A 22832-nucleotide genomic window follows, 5' to 3' on the forward strand; every position below is an offset into this window, starting at 1 on the left:
AAAAATAAATTAAAAGCAATACTATTAAAAGTAACTAGTACTATTGTAGTAAAAAATCATGCACAAAAGTATAACATTTTATATTTTATATAAATATAACTTGAAGATAGATTTATTTCACAAATTTAAATGAGAATACTAATTTAAAGAAGAAGGCGAAAAATTAAAATATATATATATATAAAAACTGGTATCTAAAAAGGAGACTTTTACTTAAGAAAATATGAATATTGTATCAGAAATTTCGACTGAATTTAAATATCTTGATGACATTGACAAATAAATAAGATTTGAAGTGTGGCGTATGACAGAAAGAATAGAATAATATTATAATGTCAAGAATTATTTCATATGGCAACTTTCGAAGTCTTCTCACGGTACTAAAAAATCAATAAGGTATTACGTTCTTATTTTGTATATTTTATTTCTAAATAACTGTTACAGGTAACAGTGTATTTTATATATAAGATGTATGTAAGATATCAATATTTAATATTTGGGCCAGTTCGGCGTACGGGCAGAGTTCTATACCCACTCGAAGAAATGAAATATTTAGTATTTTCATTTCGTCGCTCTGGTATCAGGCAAAGCGCACCTTTGAGTTCCACTAGTTCCTACCATTCGGCGGAAAATGCGAAACGGCGTGTTTTAACACTATCTCTGTGTGAACTCTGCTAACTAAGAAAAAATAAGTCAATATAAATAATTCCTTCGCGTATTACTTATATCTTAATAGATTCCATCTTCAGAAGTTATTTCATAAATTAGGAGCACAATGACGAATCCGGGGAATAATTCTACAGGATTATTGAAACTCGAATAAATAATGCCTGATCATTTACAATTCGTTTAACAAAGAATTATTTTCGTTTCACATAATATGGAACACTTCTATCAATACTGAGCAAATGTATGTACTTTTGTATTAAAAAAATATCATATTGAATAAGAAATATCGTCGGAAGTGATACAACACTAACGTTTCCCTCTGCCTACCCTGCTATATGGAACAAAGCGTGATAAACTGTAATTTGCATCGAATCCCATAATATAAACAATTTAAAGTTAAATCTACTAAAAAAAAACATGATATTTCCATATAAAAACTAACACAAATAAAATCGACATTTCACTTTTCCTTGCCTATTCCATCGCGTTACTGAAGATCAAGATCAAGACCGAGGTCAAGGACTGCCGCGTGACGTTTCGAAAGGCTGCCCTCCAAGCCGTAATATTACTTGAGACGATAAAAACCCTACGAATGTTGGGAGTACTAATTTATGTAATTTTTTTGTTATTTAATACGTTAATAGCAGTTAATCGAATTAGAGAAGCAAGAAGTTTTTTTAGAGGCCAGTCGTGGCGTAGGGGCACAAAGGGTGACTGTAAGCGTGACAGGTTGTGCGGTCGATTCCCATTCGAGGACATCAAATATTTAATATTTTCATTTTTTCGCTCTGGTGTTTATGCAAAGTGCGGCGTTAAGTTCCGCCACTCAATGTGTTTACACTAGGTTCCCTCTGCCCACCTTGCTGTTTGAGGGATACAGCGTGATGCTAAAAGAAAAAAGAAATGAAAATAGTAATTCATACTCCTGACTGGGAATCGACTGTACTACGATGGCCTCATATTTACAATAATCTGTAAATAACTTAAGATGAGTCATAAGAGAAAAGTGATACATTTTAGTTTTACTCGATTATCTATGTTAGGTTTTGACGTTATATACCGCTTATAGCAGGGTAGGCAGAGGGAACCTGGGAACCTAGTTAAGTTTAGCCGTAAAAAATTTAACATGAGTCACAACTTCACCATCAAGTGAATTTTTAAAGATTGAAATTGAAAACAGTGAATAAAAGCACTTTGATCAGGAACTACTGTTCGAGAGGTCTGAGATCTATCTGAAATAATCTTTATGGGTCAAGGCTTTGAGAACTATTCGTCGGGAATATTCTATTTAGGCATAGTACGTACAAGTAAGTGAAGGCTAAGAGTAGTATTAAATTTCGTCATCCCTATCATAGTGCAATAAATACTTAAATGAAACTTAAAAATATTTAAAAACACAGTTAAAGATTTATCACGGTTTTTTTACAAATAATTTTAATTAATTTCTGAACAAAACTCGCCACTAAAAACAAGAAAAAATATTAAATCAGAAAAAGCTTATTCATTTTCTAGGTTTAAACTTTATATTCATCATTTTTAACATCCATTGCCATAAAATTAAAAATGTACTATTTATTGAAGGAGAAGTTGTATTTAAAAGTTTACCATATTTAAATAATAAATAAAAAAAGATATATTTTTGAGCTTCAAATTGTATTGGCACATATCAGAGTAAGCATAGGGAGCCTGAACCTAGTTTTAAGACACTCCGTTCCCATTAAGACATGTCCGTTCCCGATTTTCAGCCGAATTCTAGAGGCATTGTGAGCTTAGTGGCGAAACTCAATGACACGCTTTTCCTCGTTACTATAGCGAAGAAATGAAAATATTAAATACTAGCGGCCCGCTCGCGGTTTCACCCGCGTGAACTATGATATTATTAATTTCTGTCTCCATGACTACGTCCTAGTGACGTCTATGCAAAATTTGAGACTCCTAGCATTTGTAGTAACGAAGTTTCATACAAACTTTCGACCCCAAAAACAACCCCTTAGAAGTCGAATATTGCAAATTCCCGTCTTAGCGAGTACCTACGTCCTATAAGTAACTCCTATGCAAAATTTGAGATTTCTAGCACATGTAGTTTCTGAGATTTCGTGATGAGTGAGTGACCTTTCGATTTTATATATATAGATATAATTTCCTCGAGTGGGAATCGAACTAAAGAATATGTAGTTTAAAGGCTTGATCTTTTACAACATATACATATATGCATAAAAATATATTTTTGAAGTAAAAAAAAGTGAAATTCTCTTTAAAAAAATAAAACGTCATCGTGGACAGAATCTCAAGGGGTATTCTCAGTCGCTGAACGAATGACAAAAATTTCAGCATTATTCGGGCGGAATGTCAAACAAGTTGCAGTGGGATTTAAGAAAGAATTATGGACTCGATGCATTTATGCAGTCTTAATGCGGTATCTCTTTAATCAAACATATCCCAATATATCTTCGTATGGCCCAAGCGTGACAGGTAGTAGGTTTGGTTCTCACTCAAGGAAATTAAATATTTGAAATTTTTTTCCTCTCTGTGGTAACGAGGCAATCCGCGATGTTCAGTTCTAACATTCAAAACACAATGCCTCTAGAATTCGGTGGAAAGTGGGAACGAAAGTGTCTTAACTTTACGTTCCCTCTGCTTACCGCGCTTACCTTACGAATTTCTCGAAGCATTGCGTGTTGAGTGGCGTACCTCAACGCCAAAGCCAAGAAACGAAAAAAATAATTCATTCCCTCGAATGGGAATCGAACCCACTACTATAAATATACTATTTAAGAAGAACATAAATATTATCAACCCCGTAGAACAATACCGTTAGTGGACACGTGCATCCGTTTTAAAATAGCTCAAAGTTTAAAATTATACGGCTTGTTAAACGAATATCAGATTGCACGTAATTGGATGAAAAGGGAAGATTTAATTAAATACTGTCCATTTTGATTTTTTTTAGTTAATTTTCCTTTGATTACTATTGTTGTACAGTACATTAAATAAAAAACAAATGTTTGGTTATTTTTTATAGAGTATACTATTGTTTTTAATTTTAAATTATTCTTATGATGTATACACAATGGGAAAGGGAGTGTTTTAACACTAGATTCACTCTGCCTAGCCTCTTAAATAATTTTAAAATCCGGTGTCGCAAATATTATTTAAATAGTATTAAAAAAATATATTGGTAGGAGAGAATGTGTTCGCTACTTTTACAAAATATAAAAGTAAGGTTATTTTAAAGTAAATCAAAATTCAAATAGCTTTATAATAATTAAATTTCATATATTGTATTTTTTTAATTAATCAGAGAATAATGTATAAACTAAACAACATACCTACTAGAAAAATATAATAAAATAATAACAATAATAAAAGATTTCATTATAATTAAAAGCAAAAACTTGTTTCAATAAAAGTTAACGGCGTGCTAATGAATCTACTACTTTTTGCCGTAATTACGTAAATTATTAAAACAAAATTTTTTATTTAATTCAAATCAATTATATGAGACATAAAATATTTTAATTACTCACTCACTGAGTTATCTTTTTAAATTAATCTGAGGCCATCGTGGTGGGAAAGGGTTCAATCCCCACTTAGAAGAATGAATTATTTTCATTTTGTTGCTCTGGTACATAACACGCATGGTTTTTTTGTAGTGTCTTAGCAGCAGGTTGTCACTGTCTAGTCTACTAAACTCTGAACTTGGCAAAAAATATCCAAATAACCAAAGCAAACTTTTCTATATCTAATCGTAAAATTTATCGTGTAATCGTTTCGGGTTCGATCCCTTCTAGTGGGGATCAACGATTACACGCCACTATTCTGCCAATCAACACACACAGCCTCTAGAATTCGGCAGAAAGTGGGGAATGGTGTGTCATAACACTAGGTTACCTCTACCTTTAAAAACACCAACGTATTTATTACAAACGTCCTTGCATGTTTAATGTTGGACGAAAACAAAAATCCTATATATCCATAGGTAAAGGTACCTTTATATCTCATACATTCGTTTATTTTTTAAAATGTTAACCTTTTCCCGAATACGATATTTAATATAACTAATGGTAAGGTAAGCCTTATGTGTACATTTTTTTGTGGGTTCAAACAATGTTACTGAAATGTTTTCATATTTTAATATATATGGGGATTACCTGGTTTGAAGTAAATTATATTTTTAGTTTCGCTTTTTATGTCACATGCAATATTTATTATTTATATTGCAATATTTTTTGAATTTTAATGGGAAATTCAAATAGCTTGCTTCTAATGGGAAAATAATGTAGAAAGGATTAAAATGTCAGTAGTTTTTTTGTTGGCAATTTCAAAAGTTTCCAGGACATAAGTGAAGATAAAAAAGTAATTTAAGCATGTTGTAAGATCTCAAGTAATCGTCGAACTGAGGTTCTGGTATATGAAATAAATATTGTCTGGAAATAATATAGCCTGACGTAAATATTGTGATTTCCTTTTCATCAAACGGTAAGGGTTTATAATATGGACTTTAACTATATTCATTGACAAAAGATATTTCTTTTTATAATATAAGATATCAACCGAATATATATACAAGAAAAAATCAAGGTTTGGCGTTAAAAAATGCGTTTTTCAAATACCTAAGAAATGTGTAGAGAGACACAATTGAAAAGTAGAGAACGTGGTGACTCGTCACTATCCTGTACGTGATCAAGAAATATGCAGCAGATGCGTGATAATAAAAAAAAAAATAAGAACGTGACGACGAACACCAATTTACCGGTCCTATTTCATGCTTCATCTACTAAACTGATTTCTACGAAACAGTACGGCGATCGTCCGTGAATAGGAGACACAGTTCATTTCATTTTCCTTTCATTTACAAATACAAATACCACTTCAATATATATTTAACCAAAAAAAAAACACGAAAAAACCACATAACAAATACTAAAATTTCAATATATTGGAAAAAACATGGGATTTTCAGTCGCGATGCGGCAAAACAAAAACAAAACGAAGCACTACCTACAGGGTGTTTCAAGATAAAGAAAATAGAGACACTACCGTGACACACACGTAAGTTTGTCCTTGGGGTATTATACAAGGGTAGTACTAGTATTATTCTAAAAACGTAGTGTTATATTATCGATCGATGGTGCACAGAACGGACGTGCGTCCCGAAGCGCGTCCCGTCGCGCACTGACGCGCTCCTCGAGATCGGCCAGTGATGATGTAAGGCAGAGGGTGCGGTGGGTAGAAACAATAATAGGGTTAATATAATTAAATGTACGCAATCTTTAATATGTAGAATGTGGGTAAATTAATGAGGAAAACCAAAATTCTGTTTTTTCATTGAACGTCAAATACATTACATGTTTTTATTATATTCATATATTTTTCTATATTTATTTTATATTAAGACGAAAACGAAACGAAATGACAATATATCAAATGTGACAATGACACATATCTTAATTCGTAGAAGTAAGAGTTTTTAGTGGATAACTAGCTTACAAAATCATTATCAAAAACCATAATTATTATTGAGTCATCCTTTTCTAATAGAAATCATGAAAATATATTATATATATAATAAGAAAAAAAAAACATAACTTCACGTTGAAATAAAAATCTAAATCAGCTTCAGCTTCACGCTGTGTACAAAGCAGCCTAGTGTTAAAACACTCCGTACCCCATTCTCCGTCGAATTCTGACAGCTTTGCGTGTTGAGTACATCTACCCACATATAAAATAATCTTTGCGTACGACGTAGAGTCGGCGCACCGGCGTTGCGCTACCGGAATGCCGGACTAACATAAGGCACTCAATCGTTTTGTTTATAAATATAAAATGTATTCTCCATCCGTAGTCAAAACCAGACTAGAGTGGTCTAAATGCACTTGTCTTGTTCAATTATAATTGAAAGATTTGACCTAGATATTATTTGGAATGTAGAACACGATTTATATTTTTTTTATAATAATTTTAAGTGCGCTGCTCCACTCTCCTCCACAGAGGGAGGTAAATGCGACGGTCGTGGGTACGATTCCAATGTGGGGGAATGAATGGTTTTCATATGATCCCTCTCGTAACATAACAAAGATATTGCATTCCATTTCTCTGCTCGCATTATCTTAAAAATTGGGTGAAATCGCTTGTGATTGTGAAAGATAGCTACATGCGAGTGAGATCCGTCTCCAAACCCTCAAAGTTCAGCCATAAATATTCTATAAATACGTAAACTTTTATTATTATTTGTTAATTAAGTTTTAGCGTATAAGAAAGTAATAAAAACAATGTAACACTTCGTCGAAATCCTGGGGCATTGCGTGTTGAATGGCGGACCTCAACAAAATATTAAATATTTCATTCCTCCGAGTGGGAATCGAACCCACAACCATCGATTGTCCCACTGGACCATGATGGCCTCAACGCTCGAACATTAACTTACTTAATTAACTAACACAATATATAATAAACTAAACTGATATGGTCCACTGGTAGATTTAATGTGATAGGTACCTACATACAGTTAATTTGGACCAGCTATACTTGCAATTCGATAGTCGGTCGGACCATTTGTATGGGCCATACAATTTATTCTAATAACTGCTTGTTATTTAGTACTACGAACAAAACATTCATGACTAATACATGCTTCGTGTGTAATATGAAATAAAATATCTAAAACGAGTAAATAAGGACATATAGGTTAAATAATTTGATAAAAAGCATTAGTTATTTGTTTGTTAATATCAAAATCACTTGTATAATATAAAGCGAATTAAAAAAAAATGTAAATAAAAAAATTATTCCGCAACACAATAGAGTATCCAGAGGGAACCTAGTGTTAAGACACTCCGTTCTCCAATTAAGTTTTATTAACTTTTTTTTTAAAAACAATGTTATTTTTTTGTTGCAGTTACCTTAAATTCAGTAGAAAAGTATGTTTTTTTTTTAATTTTACAATTTTCTTGATTAGGTTAAATAAAATGTCATTAATAATTCCGTTCAGCGTGCCAGCACGGCACAAAATCACTAATAAATAACGCAACGCAAAGTAAATATTTAATGTTAATTAAAAGCAAACGTTAATATTTGTGGTCTTCTTCCTTCTGGCATTAATCCCGACTATTGCCAGGGTCTGCCTTCCTACTCAACCTACTCCACTTTGCACGGTCTTTTGCGTCCTCGGTGGTTAGATGACATCAAAAACAAATAATATCAAGACTCTCCTTTCTCCACTCACAGCACAATTCAAGTGTTGAGACGCGAAACTCAACACCGTGCCATGTTTAAAAAGCAAGAATTCCTGATTCACGGCGCCGACGACGACGACCTCAATAAATTTTATTTTAAAAGAGCTATTGAGTGTGAGCGGTTTTCTGAGCAAAATTGCCTTGTAAGCCGGCGGTAGCTTCCTGTACGACTGACGCTACTGACATTATGCAACTTGACGATTCAGATCTTGATTTTGATTAATATCTGTTTGGAAAGATAGTTACAGCAAAAACATATAAATGGTCGTATATGAGTCTGTCACGGCACAGTGACACGAGCGTGTAGGGTCGATTCCCATTTGGGGTAATTAATTATTATTTATTTATATTTTCATTTCTTTGCTCTGGTGGTTCCGCCACTCAACACGCAACGCCTACAGAATTTGGCGAAAAGACTAGGCTAGGTTAACACTAGGTTCCCTCTGCCTACCCTGCTTTACAGCGTGACGATGAAAAAATAAGTTAAAACTAGGTTCCCTCTGCCTACCCTGCTTTAAGTGAGAGAGATACAGCGTGATGCTAAAAATAACTTTTAAATGACTGCAGCGAATTCATTTCAAATACGCACACTAGGCTATCTGAACTTGAACCAATTAGAGCTATTATGTATGACAAAATACTGTGTCAAGCTCAATTGGCTTTAACAAAAGTGTATGGACGTACATAATTTTTATGTTTTTTTCCATTTTAACCTATATTCATTCGTGATTTCATTCGAAAATGAGTGGTATTGTTTTTCACAATTTATATATATTTTTAGTAAATATATTGTCAATATATATAAAAGTACTTTTCTTATCATACTTCTTTATAATAGTTTTTACCGATACTTAAATAATATTAAACTTCCATTTAAAACCCAGAGAAGAATCGAGCATAAGGCACTTTTGTTTTACATTAACTATAATCATCCGCTTAATAGGGGAACTATATTTAGAATTTTATAAATAACTATAGAGATGAATGAATGAGAGTACACTCATGTATGTATAAGTAAAATTTATTCTAAGCATTCGTTCGTTCGTTCACAAATAGCTGGGTTCAAAGTTTTGTCCAAAGACAGGTTTTGTGTTTAATGTAAGAAAAAAAAAACATAAGTTATGGTAAATATTCTTGGAAGCACGAAAGTTGCAAATTTTTCTTTAAAATATCAACATACTTTAAGGACAAATTATGTCAAAAATTTGGGATTAATTATATTTATTTATTTAATTAACATATATTTTTTTATTATTTAAAAATGTTCTGGTTCTGTATATAAGCTTTGCAAATTGTAGAGTAAAATAAAAATTTATTTATTCAAACTTTAATATAGGTGTATATTTACAAAACTTCAAATGCTATAACATAATAGGATTTGAATTTGTGCCAACCGCCTAAGCTAAACGTTTATCTCTCGAGAGCGTGAAATTTTATATGAATTTTACACATGAAAATGTCTATGGGAAAGTAACAAGAATATGATTTCATAATATAACAATGTAAGAGCGTGTTCCTCGGATACCCTGTCCTGGATTCGAGTCCAATCACGATCAAATTCTTTTCTTTTTCTATTTTAGTTTCACTATGTATATCGCATATAGTAGAGTAAGCAAAGGGAACCTATTGTTAAGTTAAGACACTTCATTCCTCATTTCCGTCCAATTTTCGAGACATTGCGAGTGAACTGGCGAAACCCAACACCGCGCTCTCGCCCGGGAACCAAACCCACAACTGTCTGTTTACAATTAGACATTGTACCGTGTTATATATACTTTTTAAACTATTTTCCTTACATTTTACACAACATTAAAATATATACAAATTAGTTATAATATTTTTTTAATCGTAACATGTTTTGGCGCTACGCTTTCACTGCTCCTTGTTGCTTGCCATATAAATAGATCAGTTGCATAGATATTCTTACGTCATTCGATTTATATGTAATTACGTTTGAAGTGAAACATAGTGGTGAGTTATTACAAGCGAAATGGAACGGTAAATACATAAATACTATATAAATATATTATTATTGATATCAATTGTCCTTAAGATAAACATATATACATATTATTAAAAACAAAAATAAGTGGACTATTTTATATTTTTATATCCTCGTTCTAGAACGAGGCAGAAGCACGGCGTTCAGTTCGCCCGGTTGGGTCCCAACCCAACACGCAATGCCCCAAGAATTCAGCGGAAAGTGCGAAGACATTGCTGCCTTAATGGAAGCGGAGTGTGTTAACACTAGGTTGCCAATTTCCCTCTAATAATACAGCGGCGGAATATACTGTGACGCTAAAAGAAGCAAATGAAAATTTAGACATTATTATAGGTTCTATCCTAGTGAAAATCCTAATGCGGATCGTACCTACACACAGAAGATTTCACACCTAGCTTTTCTTAGTTTCTTAAAGGTAACCATTCATTCTTTTTCTGCATAGAACCAATCCAAATTGCAAAAAAAAAAAACTTATGCTAATTAATTAGATATTTCTACTCTATTCTACAGAACTTCTCATATTTAAGGATAACAAATAAACTAATTGATATAGAGTTCAATGAATTCCTACTTTGTCCGAATGAAAAGGTAGTAGAATCATTCAATTAGTAATTGAATGAGCGAAGTTAGCGATCTTAAGATTCAATTAACAAAATATCTTTAGATATAGTAAGATCTAATTTTAGACACTGTTTACTTTATTTGTGCAAATGATTTTAGTATGTGTGAAAATTATAATTTATTTAATGTGAAAATCTTGTACTATAATTTCAAAAAGTAGCTTCACGTGTTATCCCGCACGTAACAGGTTAGGCAGAGTGTCAATTGTCCGCTGAATATTTAAGTGGCGAAACTCAACTTCAGAGCGAAGAAAGGAGAATATACATTTAAACAAATATTTCAATTTTCTCGAATGGGAATCGAATCCACAACCGGCCGCGTTAACAGCCACAAGCTTGTGCCTCTACGCCACGATCCACTTGCCTTTTAAGTTATTAATTTCAGATGTAGGTATAATTACAATGTGTATTATAGTTTACAAGCATTGTATAGTTGAAGGTTTGTTGTAAAACCCAAGATTTAATCTAGACTAAAAGTCCTCGTCCTTGACGAAACCTTAGATTGGAGACCTTGTTTTCATTATCGAGTTGGAAGTAGACTTCAAGGAAATACTATTAACATATATACATACTAAAAGAGCACGTTTAAATTGCTTAAAAAAATATGCGCCTATATAGAAGAATATTTTAGTCAGTTACATAGGATATTTGGAGGCTAGTTTAGTGGCGTGAATTATTTTCATTCATTTCTTCGCTCTGGAGTCCCAACTCACTGTACCCAATATTAATGATTCTGTAATATTATACTAAAAGTACATAAAAAGTAAGCTTCACGCATAACACAGTAGAGCAAAACATTGTTGAAAACCTAGTGATAAACTTGATCTTATAAAAGCCGCCTTGGCGTAACCTAACGCCGCATATTACGTACATCGGAGAAATAAATAAAGATACATATTTTTCAATTGCATTGCAACGGAACATAGGTATAATGTAATATAAAAAATAATTACTTCGTAGTATGCATTTAGGTCAAATGTATAGCAGATGCAAAATTTAAAAAGGTACAAAAACCAAAACTTTTGTTTCCCAAATGGGTGTAGTATGTTATTAAAGAGGCAGTTATTCTATTTTTGGCTTTAACAATAGGGATATGACCTTTCAAAAAAACTTTCGATGCGGTGTTTTTTACGTGTAGGTATGCAAAATTAATATCACTTATAAATATAACTTAAGGAAAGACTAGCAGCTTCACTCTTATACCAGCACAGAAGAGTAGGCGGAGGGAACCTGGACACTCCGTTCTCCACTTTCCACCCAAATTTGACATTGCATTCTGACTGTACGCCATTTCACTTCACAGTAACTAGGGAGTTTGGTCAGTTTGATTTTTTGTATTTAATGAGCATACATTTTTGTTTAAAAATATTTTATAAATTTTCTTTCTGCAATAATTGACCAACAGAAAATTACTCATACTTTAAAAAAGGAAATAATGTACCAAATATATTAATAACTTGCAAATGGTACCTACTTTAAGCTCGTCTTAATCCCGAGCTAATTATGTATCTAAATATTTTTTATAAATAGGTGTTGGGTTGCGCATTTAAAATAAAGGAAGAATATACAATTTCCGCACATTAGTGCCAAAACCGTAAGCCCGTCATTACGAAGATTACCAAAAGCTACGTACGAAATTTCATGCTCATTTGCGGTCACTTCTCACCTTTATCGGGGCTACGCGTCGTTGAACCGTTATGACTGTGAAAATTCCGTAGGGTTTCGCCTAAATGCCAAATATAATCTAAAATTATTATATAAAATGAACGCAATGCCAAATAACAGAGCTTTTCTTTTGTTTCACGATGTAGCGCGCACGTAGCGTAATATGCAAAGGGAACCTAGTGATAACACACTCCTATACCCACTTTCCATGTGGTATGTTGAGAACGAACTCACTACTCATTGGTTCTACCTACGAAACCTATATAAAATACTATAGATATAATATAGCATATAATTAACGAAAGTAAAAGTCAAAGGTTGATCTTAGTAGAAGGGCGTGTGCATTAACGTGACATAACGTGACGTTCCATATCCATATCTTTCGCTCTGGTAACAGACAAAATGCTGTTTCTTCAAAAATGAATGCGTCAAGAATATTGTCATAACCTGCTGTACACATACGTATAGCGTGATAATAACAAAAAAGTAAAGGTCAAATATATGATATGACATTGTAGAATAAAAAACTTGTTAGAAATTCCACAAGTATCAACATCCTGCACTGGAGTAGCACTCGAGGAAGTTGAAAAGTGGAAAGGCTCCTTAGTATTACGTCATATCCGATAGAATCTCTTTTTTCTGTGTAACTTTTTCTTTGTCTTTATCAGTTCCTTTTAATAGCTATTGAGAATATATTTATTGGATCTTTTGGACCACCAGGTTATAGTTATATTTGTAAGCATATTTAGTAATTTCGTAACTTTTAACTTCTAATTTAACTAATTCTTGCATTATTTTAATGAAAATTGGTAGCATGGTTATTTAAAATAAAGTTGCCCAATAAGGTAATAAAAAGTAAAGCAATAATGAATAATTCATGTAGCGATGGCTCGTATATATAGAAAAAGTATAACAACAAGTAACAAAAAGTATAACAACAAGTAACAAGTATATATAGAAAAAGAAAGGAAAACGAAGAAAGGAAAAGTAAGAAAAGGAAGAAGAGTAGAGACGCAGGGGCACATACGTAAGACTGTCACGGCGACAGGTTATGGGTGATCCAGGAAATCGAATATTTAATATTTTAATTTCTTCATTGTGGTGTGTAGGCAAAGCGCGCCGTTGAGTTCCGCCATTCAACACGCAATGCCTCCAGAATTAGACGGATAGTGGGGAGCGGAGTGCCTTAACACTTGGTTCTCTCTGTCTATCCTGCTATGCAGTAGGGTAGCAGAATAAAGCGTGAAGTTAAAAAAAAAAGGAAAAGTGAAGACAAGAAATCAACTGATTCATAAATAATCAAAAACATGACACATACACTACGTTTTGGCGAATTTAGAATTTTTAAACGATTCTTGAGATATTTCTTAATGCGAATTCTTTTTTCAATTCTTTGACGCACGCACATATGACACGAATCGGATTTTGCATGGCTTTAATATTTGACCTCGTTCTTACTAAATTCTGACATAAAAGCGATATTAAATAATCGTGGCAATAATTTTCTATTTCCATTTCGTCGCTCAGTAACGAGGTAAGGTGCAGCGATGAGTTCCACCACTCAACACACAATGTCTCCAGAATTCAGTGAAAATATCTTATAGATACATCATCATCATTGTGTGATCATCTGAGATGAGAAGTGAAAATATTAAATATTCCATTCCCTCGAGCAGGAATCGAACCCCAATCCCGTCACGTTTGCAGTCACACGCTTATGCCTCTGCGCCACTACTATTCCAATGCAATGTACCTTACATTGCTCTAAATAGAAATTGTCAACTATTATGTATTCACGATGCTCTTTAATAACGACTATATACCTTCTACCAAATTAGTAAAAAAAAATAGTATGTGAATTTCTTTAAAATGCTCGTTCGTGCTCGTCCTACAGGCAACGGTAATCAAGAGTCGCTCTTGCCAAGTTTTCTATTAGCAATATTTGTTTACTGGATGTGGATTCAATACTTAATTGCTTTGTTAAAAGTTAACTTACTTTTAAAAGAATTTAGCTAGGAAAGAAAACATCTTGATTAATATAAAGTAGAATAATGAAGTATTAAAGCTCGAAATAATATTTCAAGAGTTATTTACAGATACCTGTTACCACGTCACAAAGGTGTAGGTAGTATAAAATAAATCTTTTATTTATTTGAATTCTATTAAGAAATAATATAATTATCAAAGTACGTCGTGTCGTAGCGGCACTCCGTCTGAATGTGAACGGGATAGTTCTAGGTTCGATTTCAAATCAGAGGAATTAAATATTTATAATTTCATTCCCTTTTGCTTTGGGTAACGAGGCAAAGCGCACCGTTGAGTTCCTCCATTCAACACGCAATGTAACTGTTGAATATATTATATTCCCCATAAAGAAAAAAAAATCAGCTTCACGCTACACATATAGCCGGAAGAGGGAACCTAGTGTTAAGACACTCCGCGCCCCACTTTCCTCATAAAGGATAACTAAAGAAAGTCAAGAAAATTAACAAAAACAATGATTTCAATCAACATATGGACAAAAACAATAACTCTTTTTGCATCATAACGAACGAGGTCAACGAGCTTATATTCGGAGGAGCAGAAATAGGTTTCGCATCGATTGGTCTGTTAGCCTGGATTCGGACTTGATTATGTTATAACCACCACGTGCCACCAAATGTTATTAAGATATTCGATAGACAAATACAATTAGATATTTGAAATTGGATTATAAGGGATAATTATTGCGGCGTTTGGTTCCGCTACTGAACAAACAATATCTGAAGACAGGGGAACTAAGATATACAATTACAATAGAGATGATTAGATATTCGTAATTTAAGTATAACGGACGAATATATATTTATAGAACAGGAAATACGTGCGGTGTTGTGTTCTGCCACTTATCACTCATCGTTTAGATAAATTGGGTGGAGTGTTTTAACACTAAGTTCTCACTGCTTATTGTGCTATTCGGGAAAACGCGTGATACTGTTTTTCTAGATTCACGCTGTGTTACCTCGTTGCCAGAGCAAAGTAATTATAATATTAAACATAATATCATTTACTCGAATGGGAATCGAACCCACAACCTGTCGCGTTTACAGTAGGCCAAAAGAAGCCACGACTTTCCAAATTCGATAAATACTCAAAATCAAAATCTCAAACTCAAAATTGGTGACAATTTCCTTTTTTTTTCAAATTAAGCAAAACCATCGCATATGTTAGTCCAAAAGTCAATAACCATTTGACGATAAGCAGATTTGGGATAAACGAGAATCATATCTAACTGTTACATCTTCTAGATACTGTACCAAAACCTACGCGCTGGAATAACCTTTATTTTTACTATCATTAATGGAACGAAAGAAAATACCTATATGGGAACCTGGTCGTTATAGTATTTTCAGCTTCACGCTGTATCCCGCACACAGCGGAGGGAGAGGGAACCTAGTGTTAAGACACTCCGTTCCTCACTTTCCGCCGCAACCTTCTTACATCTAAAAAATAAATAAAATACATTCAATAAAAAAAATACAACTTACGTTACAAAAAATCTCAACCACTAAATCAGTATTATAAAGGTCACCAGATAGAACAATAACGTTTCATTCGATACTACCAAAGTCGTTGACCTGACCTAGGTCGTCCGTATACCTAACTATAGGTACCTTTAGGTACCTAGTAAATATCTAACTGCGGTTAAATGCGGAAGAACGGAAGCGTTTTAGAAAACCTAAAAAGGTAAGTTTTAAGGAGGTTACCTAGTTCTCGTGATGTGCTGGATTTTTAAATACTCGATATTGATATTTTTAATATTAACTATAGTGTTTTATTATTGGTTATTTATTTGTCATCTGGTTAAAAAGAAATCGAAAACTCTATCTCTGTAAACGTACGAATACTAAAGCTTCAAAACAATTTTAGTAGAAAATCTTTAACAAAATCAAATTGAAAAGTCCAAAGGGCCTGACCTGTTCTTATACTCGAAATGGAATCGCTTTGGAGTAAATAATATTCGAAATTTAATTTGTCTATGGTCTTAATTTGAAGAGTCGATAAGAAACTATGAATCATCCCATGAATTCAACGTGAGCTTCTTGTTACTAGCGACAGGAGCTCAGGAGATACGAAGTAAAGCCCATCACGACTATCCGAGCTCGCCTTTTACTACTAAAATTTGTAAATAGATCCTGCTTACCTTGAAGTAAGGGATACGTTTTTTAGCTTCTTGCTGTATCCAGAATAAAGCACGATATGTAGAGAGAACCTAGTATTAAAATACTCCATTCCCTATTTCACGCAAAATTTTTCAGTCCTCGTTAAGTCACGTTGAGCCACTGTACTACGACGGCCTGAATAAAAAACGTGAAAGCAAAAAAACAATGAAAACTCTCTAACCAAAAACGTACGTGTTACAAAGTTACAAAACTATTTTCATATATATAAAAAAAACCTTTAATAAAATCAGTTTCTAAACTTACGAAGCCATCGACCTGATCCACTGCGCAATAATGGAAGCGCTCCGACTAAAATAAAGGGGAGAGTTGCAGGAGAATTTACTTAAACTTCTGCAGGGTTCTAACTTCTGGTGTTTAGAGTTTGGAATTTTGGCTTGTCGTTTGAATAATTTACATAATTAAGAATTAGTACACATAGTTTCAAGTTTGTGCTTTTGTATATTTTTTATTTGTATTTCAAATAAATAATCATACAATAAAAGTTTGGTACTGTAAACGTAGTACTATAAGTCGTAGTTTCGATCACTATTTAGTGAAATGACACTGTATGTACATATTGTTGTCATCTCTCTTTAAATTAAATACGGCAGGTTTTAAATTAACATTAATAAAGTAAACCATGTACGTACTGATACAGACTTAACTCTGCGCTTTGCCTCGATACCAAAGCGAGGAATTGAAAATATTAAATATTCGTTCTTCAGAATAGATATATAAGGTCACATTTCTTGCATACATTTAGCGTAGCGTAGGGGCACAAGCCCGCGAGTGTAAACGCGAAGTTTGTGGGTTATATTTTTAAGGGGGAAATCATTATTTCCACATTCTCGCTTTGTTAAATTTGGCGGAAAGTGTAAAACGCAGTATCTCCAAATTATTTCCCCCCCACCTGGGTAGTGTACCACATACAGGATACAGCGGAAACCTAAAAAAAAATAACCAACTGACTTACCTGGGCCCAGGTACGACAGCGTCAGCAGGTTCATCGTCCGCGTCATAGAAATCGTCTTCCCCTTCAGATGAGGAATACGACGTGTCGGGAACTAGGAGGGACATCGCTTGTCCTGTTTAAAAATATATTTTAGAATATTATAAGTAATTATATAACTTGTATAGATATAGAAAAAATATTCATTTCCATTCTTACTCCTTTTCTGCATAATCAATAAAAAAAACAAAAATGTCAGTCAAAAAAACATAGGTGTCGTAAATAAGATATTTAAAAACCAATTCGTTTACAGATAGACTTCGTCAATTTAATTACTTGGAATATTATAATTTATATTAAGTATTTCATATTATTTATTCCAAATATTTTATGAATATATGATGAAATTTATGTAATATATTACACAGAAAAATAATATTTCAATTGCTCGCTCTAGTAACGAGGCAAACGGCGGCGTTGAGATCCAGCATTCAACATGCAACGCTTCCAGAATTCGGCAGAAAATGGGAAACAGAAATGCCCTAATGGAAACAGAGTAGCTCAACACTAGGTTCCCACTGCCTACCCTACTATACGCAGGAAACAGCGTGAACCTAAATAAAATCTAAATGAATACTTACTAGGCGTATCGATATGCTCTAGTGGCGGCAGAGGAGGTATCGGATGTGTAGGCGTCGATAGTTCTCTACACTCCGATCCGAGTTCTACACGAGGCGATAAATCTGTTGGCAATGGTTTTTTTATTAATTAATATTTCATTTAAAATAATATAAAATTAATATTTAAGAAAATGTATGGAATTTTGAGAATATCATTGTAGTGAGACTCGAACCCACGCCCTTTTATATACCACCGTGTTTTGACTTTTGAAAGTTTTATCCGCGCGCGTATAACTAATTTATGTTGTTAACATCTCTGTAGGGAGATGTTTCCATTTTCTTTTGTTTTTGGTATTCATTTTCTAACAATTACTTAAATAAATTTTTTAATATTGATAATATTCTATTATCATATGTTGCTAACACATCACTTAGTACTTCTGAGAAAAAAAATACTTTTTCATAACTAGGAAATAAAAACAATCATATATAACACTTGGTTATATATGGTTAAAGTATTTTAATGAATTTCAAATCAATCAATAGCAGGATAAGTAAAGGGAACCTGGGGACCTGCTAAGACACTGCCGTTTCCCATTTTCCCCCGAATTCTGAAGGCATTGCATGCTGAGAGTATTAATATTTTGGATTTTTTAAATGACAAATAACCTAAGACGTTCCAAATGTTTCTTAATCATTATTTTTGCGATTGTGGATTGGATTCGGAATTGGATGACTAAATTATTTTAATTTTATCGATCTAGTAATCAGTCCAAAGATCTGTGTTGTGAAATATTTTAATAATTGGTAAGGCTAAGAAAAGTAGTGTTATATAATATATAATAAAGATTTACCTTCCTTGATATGAGATTGAGATGAATTCGTTGGTCCCTGGTACACGCCGTTCACTGGATTCACCGTATTCTATAAAAGAAGACATACAATTAAAGTTATATATAAATTTTGTAAATATTTCAGGAAGATTTTAATACACAGTTATATAAGTCTTATAAATTTTCCAGGACAAGGATTGACATTGGGGGACATTAAAAATATCGTAAGAAAAATGGTTTTATATTATTTATTTAAACTTTATTTATATATTATTATTAAAACTTTGGATATCATCTTATCTTATAACAATAATATGGTGCAAGTTGTATTGTATTTTATGGTTATAAGTACAGGTTAGGTGAGATTTCAAACAAATAAAAAGGAGCCATAAAAAAGGTCTTTAAAGAACTTCGTGTATATTAGAAGATTTTGACAACTTCGAAAATTGATTTGAATTCTCTACTATATGAAATGAAATAAGGGTCAATTTTGTATTTTTATTCGACATTTTCGAATTATATACAAATGTACATAATTAAAAAATAAAAAAGACAGATTCAACATCAAATTATTTAACTCAAATTTCAATAAAAATAAATACCTTAGCTATTTGAAGAAGCACTATGGAATGTTTTATGTTGTCTAACATTGCCTGGGAACAAAAATAATAACAATTATATATAATATATAATATTCCTCTAAATAGTATATCTCTATTGAAATTACAAAATATGAGTACCAGAAATAAGAATTAACTATTTACCTATTTTATTCATAACTCACGATCTTCAATAAAAGAAAACAGTTAAACTTAAAGAAATAAGAAAATAAAAAAAAAAGAAAATAAAATTAAACCAATACTCACGTTAGAATGGTCCAATATGACTTGTCCCCTACTCTTCTCTTGCGGATCCACCAATTCCGAAACCCTTGTGTTCATTTTCTGCAAATATAATGTAAATATGTAATATACTTACTTATGTAGAACATATATAAAAAGTTGTTATTTGTTTGTATAAAATCTTTAACTTTAACATTTAAGCCTAGACTTAAAGGTCTTAAAGAACATAAATGACATTCTATTTTAAGAGTCTAATCAACTGTTACCTTACTTCTTCAAATAAATAGAAGAGATTCACGGAAGATTCAAGCATAGAAGAGAGAGATTTTCAGTGGCAGTTGATCGAACCCACTACTATCGCGTTTATAGACAGACATTGCCCCACTGCACTTATTATAGAATCAACAAGTGTTGAGTCCATCTGTGGATCGTTTGACACGGCGCCAGGTAAAATATAAATGTATTGTTGCCAAAAAGTTAAAAGTTTATTAAATAAATCTCTTATTACTTTGAACTTTTTTGTGTAAACTAATTTATTTATTTTTTACTTGTTTTTAGGGTTATGTATCTCAAAATGAAAAAAAGGATATTTTTACACTTTGTTGTCTTTTACGCGTTTCGGTATTACACTGAAATTAATTTCAATCAATAGCGAGCTCTAAAATCCCTTATTAACAGATGTTAGCTGTTTTTTTAGCTTCTATTTTCCCATTCGGTCGAATGTAATAATAATAATTATTTAATATTTTCGCTCTGGCACCGAAACAAAAGCCCGGCGTTGAGTTCTACCACTAAACACGCAATGCCTCGATAAGTGGGGAATTCACTATCTTCACATTAGGTTCTATTTGCCTACTCTGCTATGTGCAGCGTGAAGCCGACTCTTTTTTTAGTTAAAAAATACCTCAAAAACGTCACTAACATTAACCAACTCAATCATAACTTGCAAATACGCATCAGCCTCAGAGATGCGTCGCTCCAGGTCGCCGTGTCGGTGGGCGGGCGCGTGCACGCAGCGGGACCAGCGCTCGCGGCGGCCGTGCCTCACTATGGTGTCCTCTAGGGAGCGCACCCACCGCTCGCGCTCTGAGCCATCTCGGGCCTGGGGAAAAGAGATATTAATATAATAAGATCTTTTTGTTTTATCAGGTTCACGCTGTTTTGCGATTGTAGCAGGGTAGACAGAGGAAGCCTAATGTTAAAACACTCCGCTGCACACTTTTCGCCGAATTCTGGAGGCATTGCGTGTTGATTGGCGGAATTCAACGCCATAGTTTTTTATTGCTTCGACATGGTGTACAGAAATAAAAACATTAAATATTTCATTTCCTCGAGTGGGAATCGAACACACAACCTGTCGCGTGACCAATCACAAGCTTGTAGCCTTTTGTCACACCTAGCCCCAGTGCGTACATAACACGAAAAAAAACCTAAAAAATATATAATTTTAATGAGTTACGTATGAAATTATTCATCTCCTCAAGAATGTACGCACCGGGTGCGCTCGCGGAACATCACAGCGACCTCGTCTCTCTTTTATTACGGATGAATCACCGAGATCCTGCCTTTCTCTCATTTCCGTTTCAACGAATGCAAACAAAAACATTTCGAATTCTTCACGAGAATACTAATTTGTCCTGATGTTTATCTCCTACGGTATGCGTAATTGATTGGTATTTTAATCGATCATACAAAATACTTTGCAATGAAAATCTCGACGCTATAGTTTTATATGCTATACTAGCTTTGGCATACTGCTTCGTTCCCGTGATCAAATTAAGCTATTAAATCCTATAAGCAAGTTATATTTTACTGATTTTGTTTTTCTAGTACTTGTAACCAGCTGGGACTGTGTTAAAAATGCAATGAAATGCAGTTAAATAAGAGTTAATTGGGTTTTTTTTAGGTAGATGATATGAGAGACTTTAAGTGCCCTAGGTAACTAATTCTGACTGCAGGTATAAAAGATTACATTGACTACTCAACACAAAAGCAATTTCTCAATTCGAAATTCAATTCAACAATATTTGGTCTAAAATACCTGAAAATGGAAAGTCTTGTGGTCCACTGTGATTGTGAAGGTAGAGTCGTCTTCATCATCGATGCCGATCACGGCCGCTCTGAGCCGCACGCAGCCGCGTCTCACACCTCGAGTCATTTTTTCTTTTGACTGGAAATTTAACATCGAAATATGAGTATTTAGTATCTAAAATCAGCTTGAGATAGGCAGAGGGAACCTGGTGATAAGACACTCCGTTCTCCATTGGTCGCTGAATTCTGAAGGCATTCCATGTTGATTGGTGTAATTCAATGCCTCGCTTTGCCTCCACACCAGAGCGAAGAAATGAAAATATAAATTTAAATAAATATTTCATATCCTCGAGTGGGAATCAAACCCGCAACCAGTCGTGTTTACAGTCACAACTTTGTGCCCTTACTTAATTACAGTTTAAGAATTTCGGGAGATCCTCTTGTAGTGCTCCCTTACACAGCCCTAATAAACTTAAAGCGGCGTTCTACGCCGCATAATTTTGGCAGTGTTTTGTCTGTCAATCCCTTAGTAAGAAACAAAGTTTCTATTTACAATGTATTACTAAATATAATGTTATATTCATTAAAAATCACTCCTAGGTGTACGAATTTAGCATAACAACAAGTTGGACAATGATATCTCCGCGGCCCTACGACCCATTTATTGACTTATGCTAATTATAAACGATAATAGATTTATATTCAAATTGTATATACTTTGTACGTAATTCGAGTAACTTACGTAAATGTAGTTACTATAAGAGTATTTTATATAAATGTCCATAATAAAAGATCCATTTTCCCCGCTCTCGTAAACGAGGCAAACAGCAACGTTGGTTCCCACCACTCAACACGCAATTCCTCCAGACTTTGGCGGAAAGTGGGGATCGGAACTATGTTAATGGGAATTGACTTCTGGGTGTCTTAATGCAAGGTTTCTAGGTTCCGTCTGCATACCATGCTATGTGCGGGAAAAAAATCTTGGAAATTAAATAAAAATATGAATTATACGATATGCGCAAAAGTGGAAACCATAATATTTTCTTTAGATTCTTAACAAACGAATTACAAATTAAATAATACACACTACTTAAATAGATATATCTATATAATCGAACTGGATTGAAAATTCGCATGTATAGACATTCAATTTGCATATGCAAA

At 33.4% G+C, this 22832-nt stretch overlaps 1 protein-coding gene across 2 annotated transcripts in view; it reads right to left on the minus strand.

Moving 5' to 3' along the window:
- LOC146531869 (oxysterol-binding protein-related protein 9) overlaps positions 1-22832 on the minus strand; it is a 58231-nt gene that overhangs the window by 25266 nt on the left and 10133 nt on the right. The window contains exons 2-8 of one of the 2 annotated variants that reach the window (XM_085197667.1): positions 21679-21807; positions 20560-20739; positions 19662-19739; positions 19398-19448; positions 18817-18886; positions 17984-18085; positions 17367-17478 (exon numbers count right to left, since the gene is read on the minus strand). In XM_085197667.1, the coding sequence (XP_085053793.1) occupies positions 17367-17478; positions 17984-18085; positions 18817-18886; positions 19398-19448; positions 19662-19739; positions 20560-20739; positions 21679-21807 (722 nt within the window). The remainder of the gene's footprint in view (positions 1-17366; positions 17479-17983; positions 18086-18816; positions 18887-19397; positions 19449-19661; positions 19740-20559; positions 20740-21678; positions 21808-22832) is intronic. The other variant, XM_085197668.1, reaches the window with a different exon arrangement.

The sequence above is a fragment of the Heliconius melpomene genome, chromosome 14, assembly GCF_056956725.1.
Source record: "Heliconius melpomene rosina isolate 202511_hmr_F chromosome 14, ASM5695672v1, whole genome shotgun sequence".
In the NCBI taxonomy this organism is placed as follows: domain Eukaryota; kingdom Metazoa; phylum Arthropoda; class Insecta; order Lepidoptera; family Nymphalidae; genus Heliconius; species Heliconius melpomene.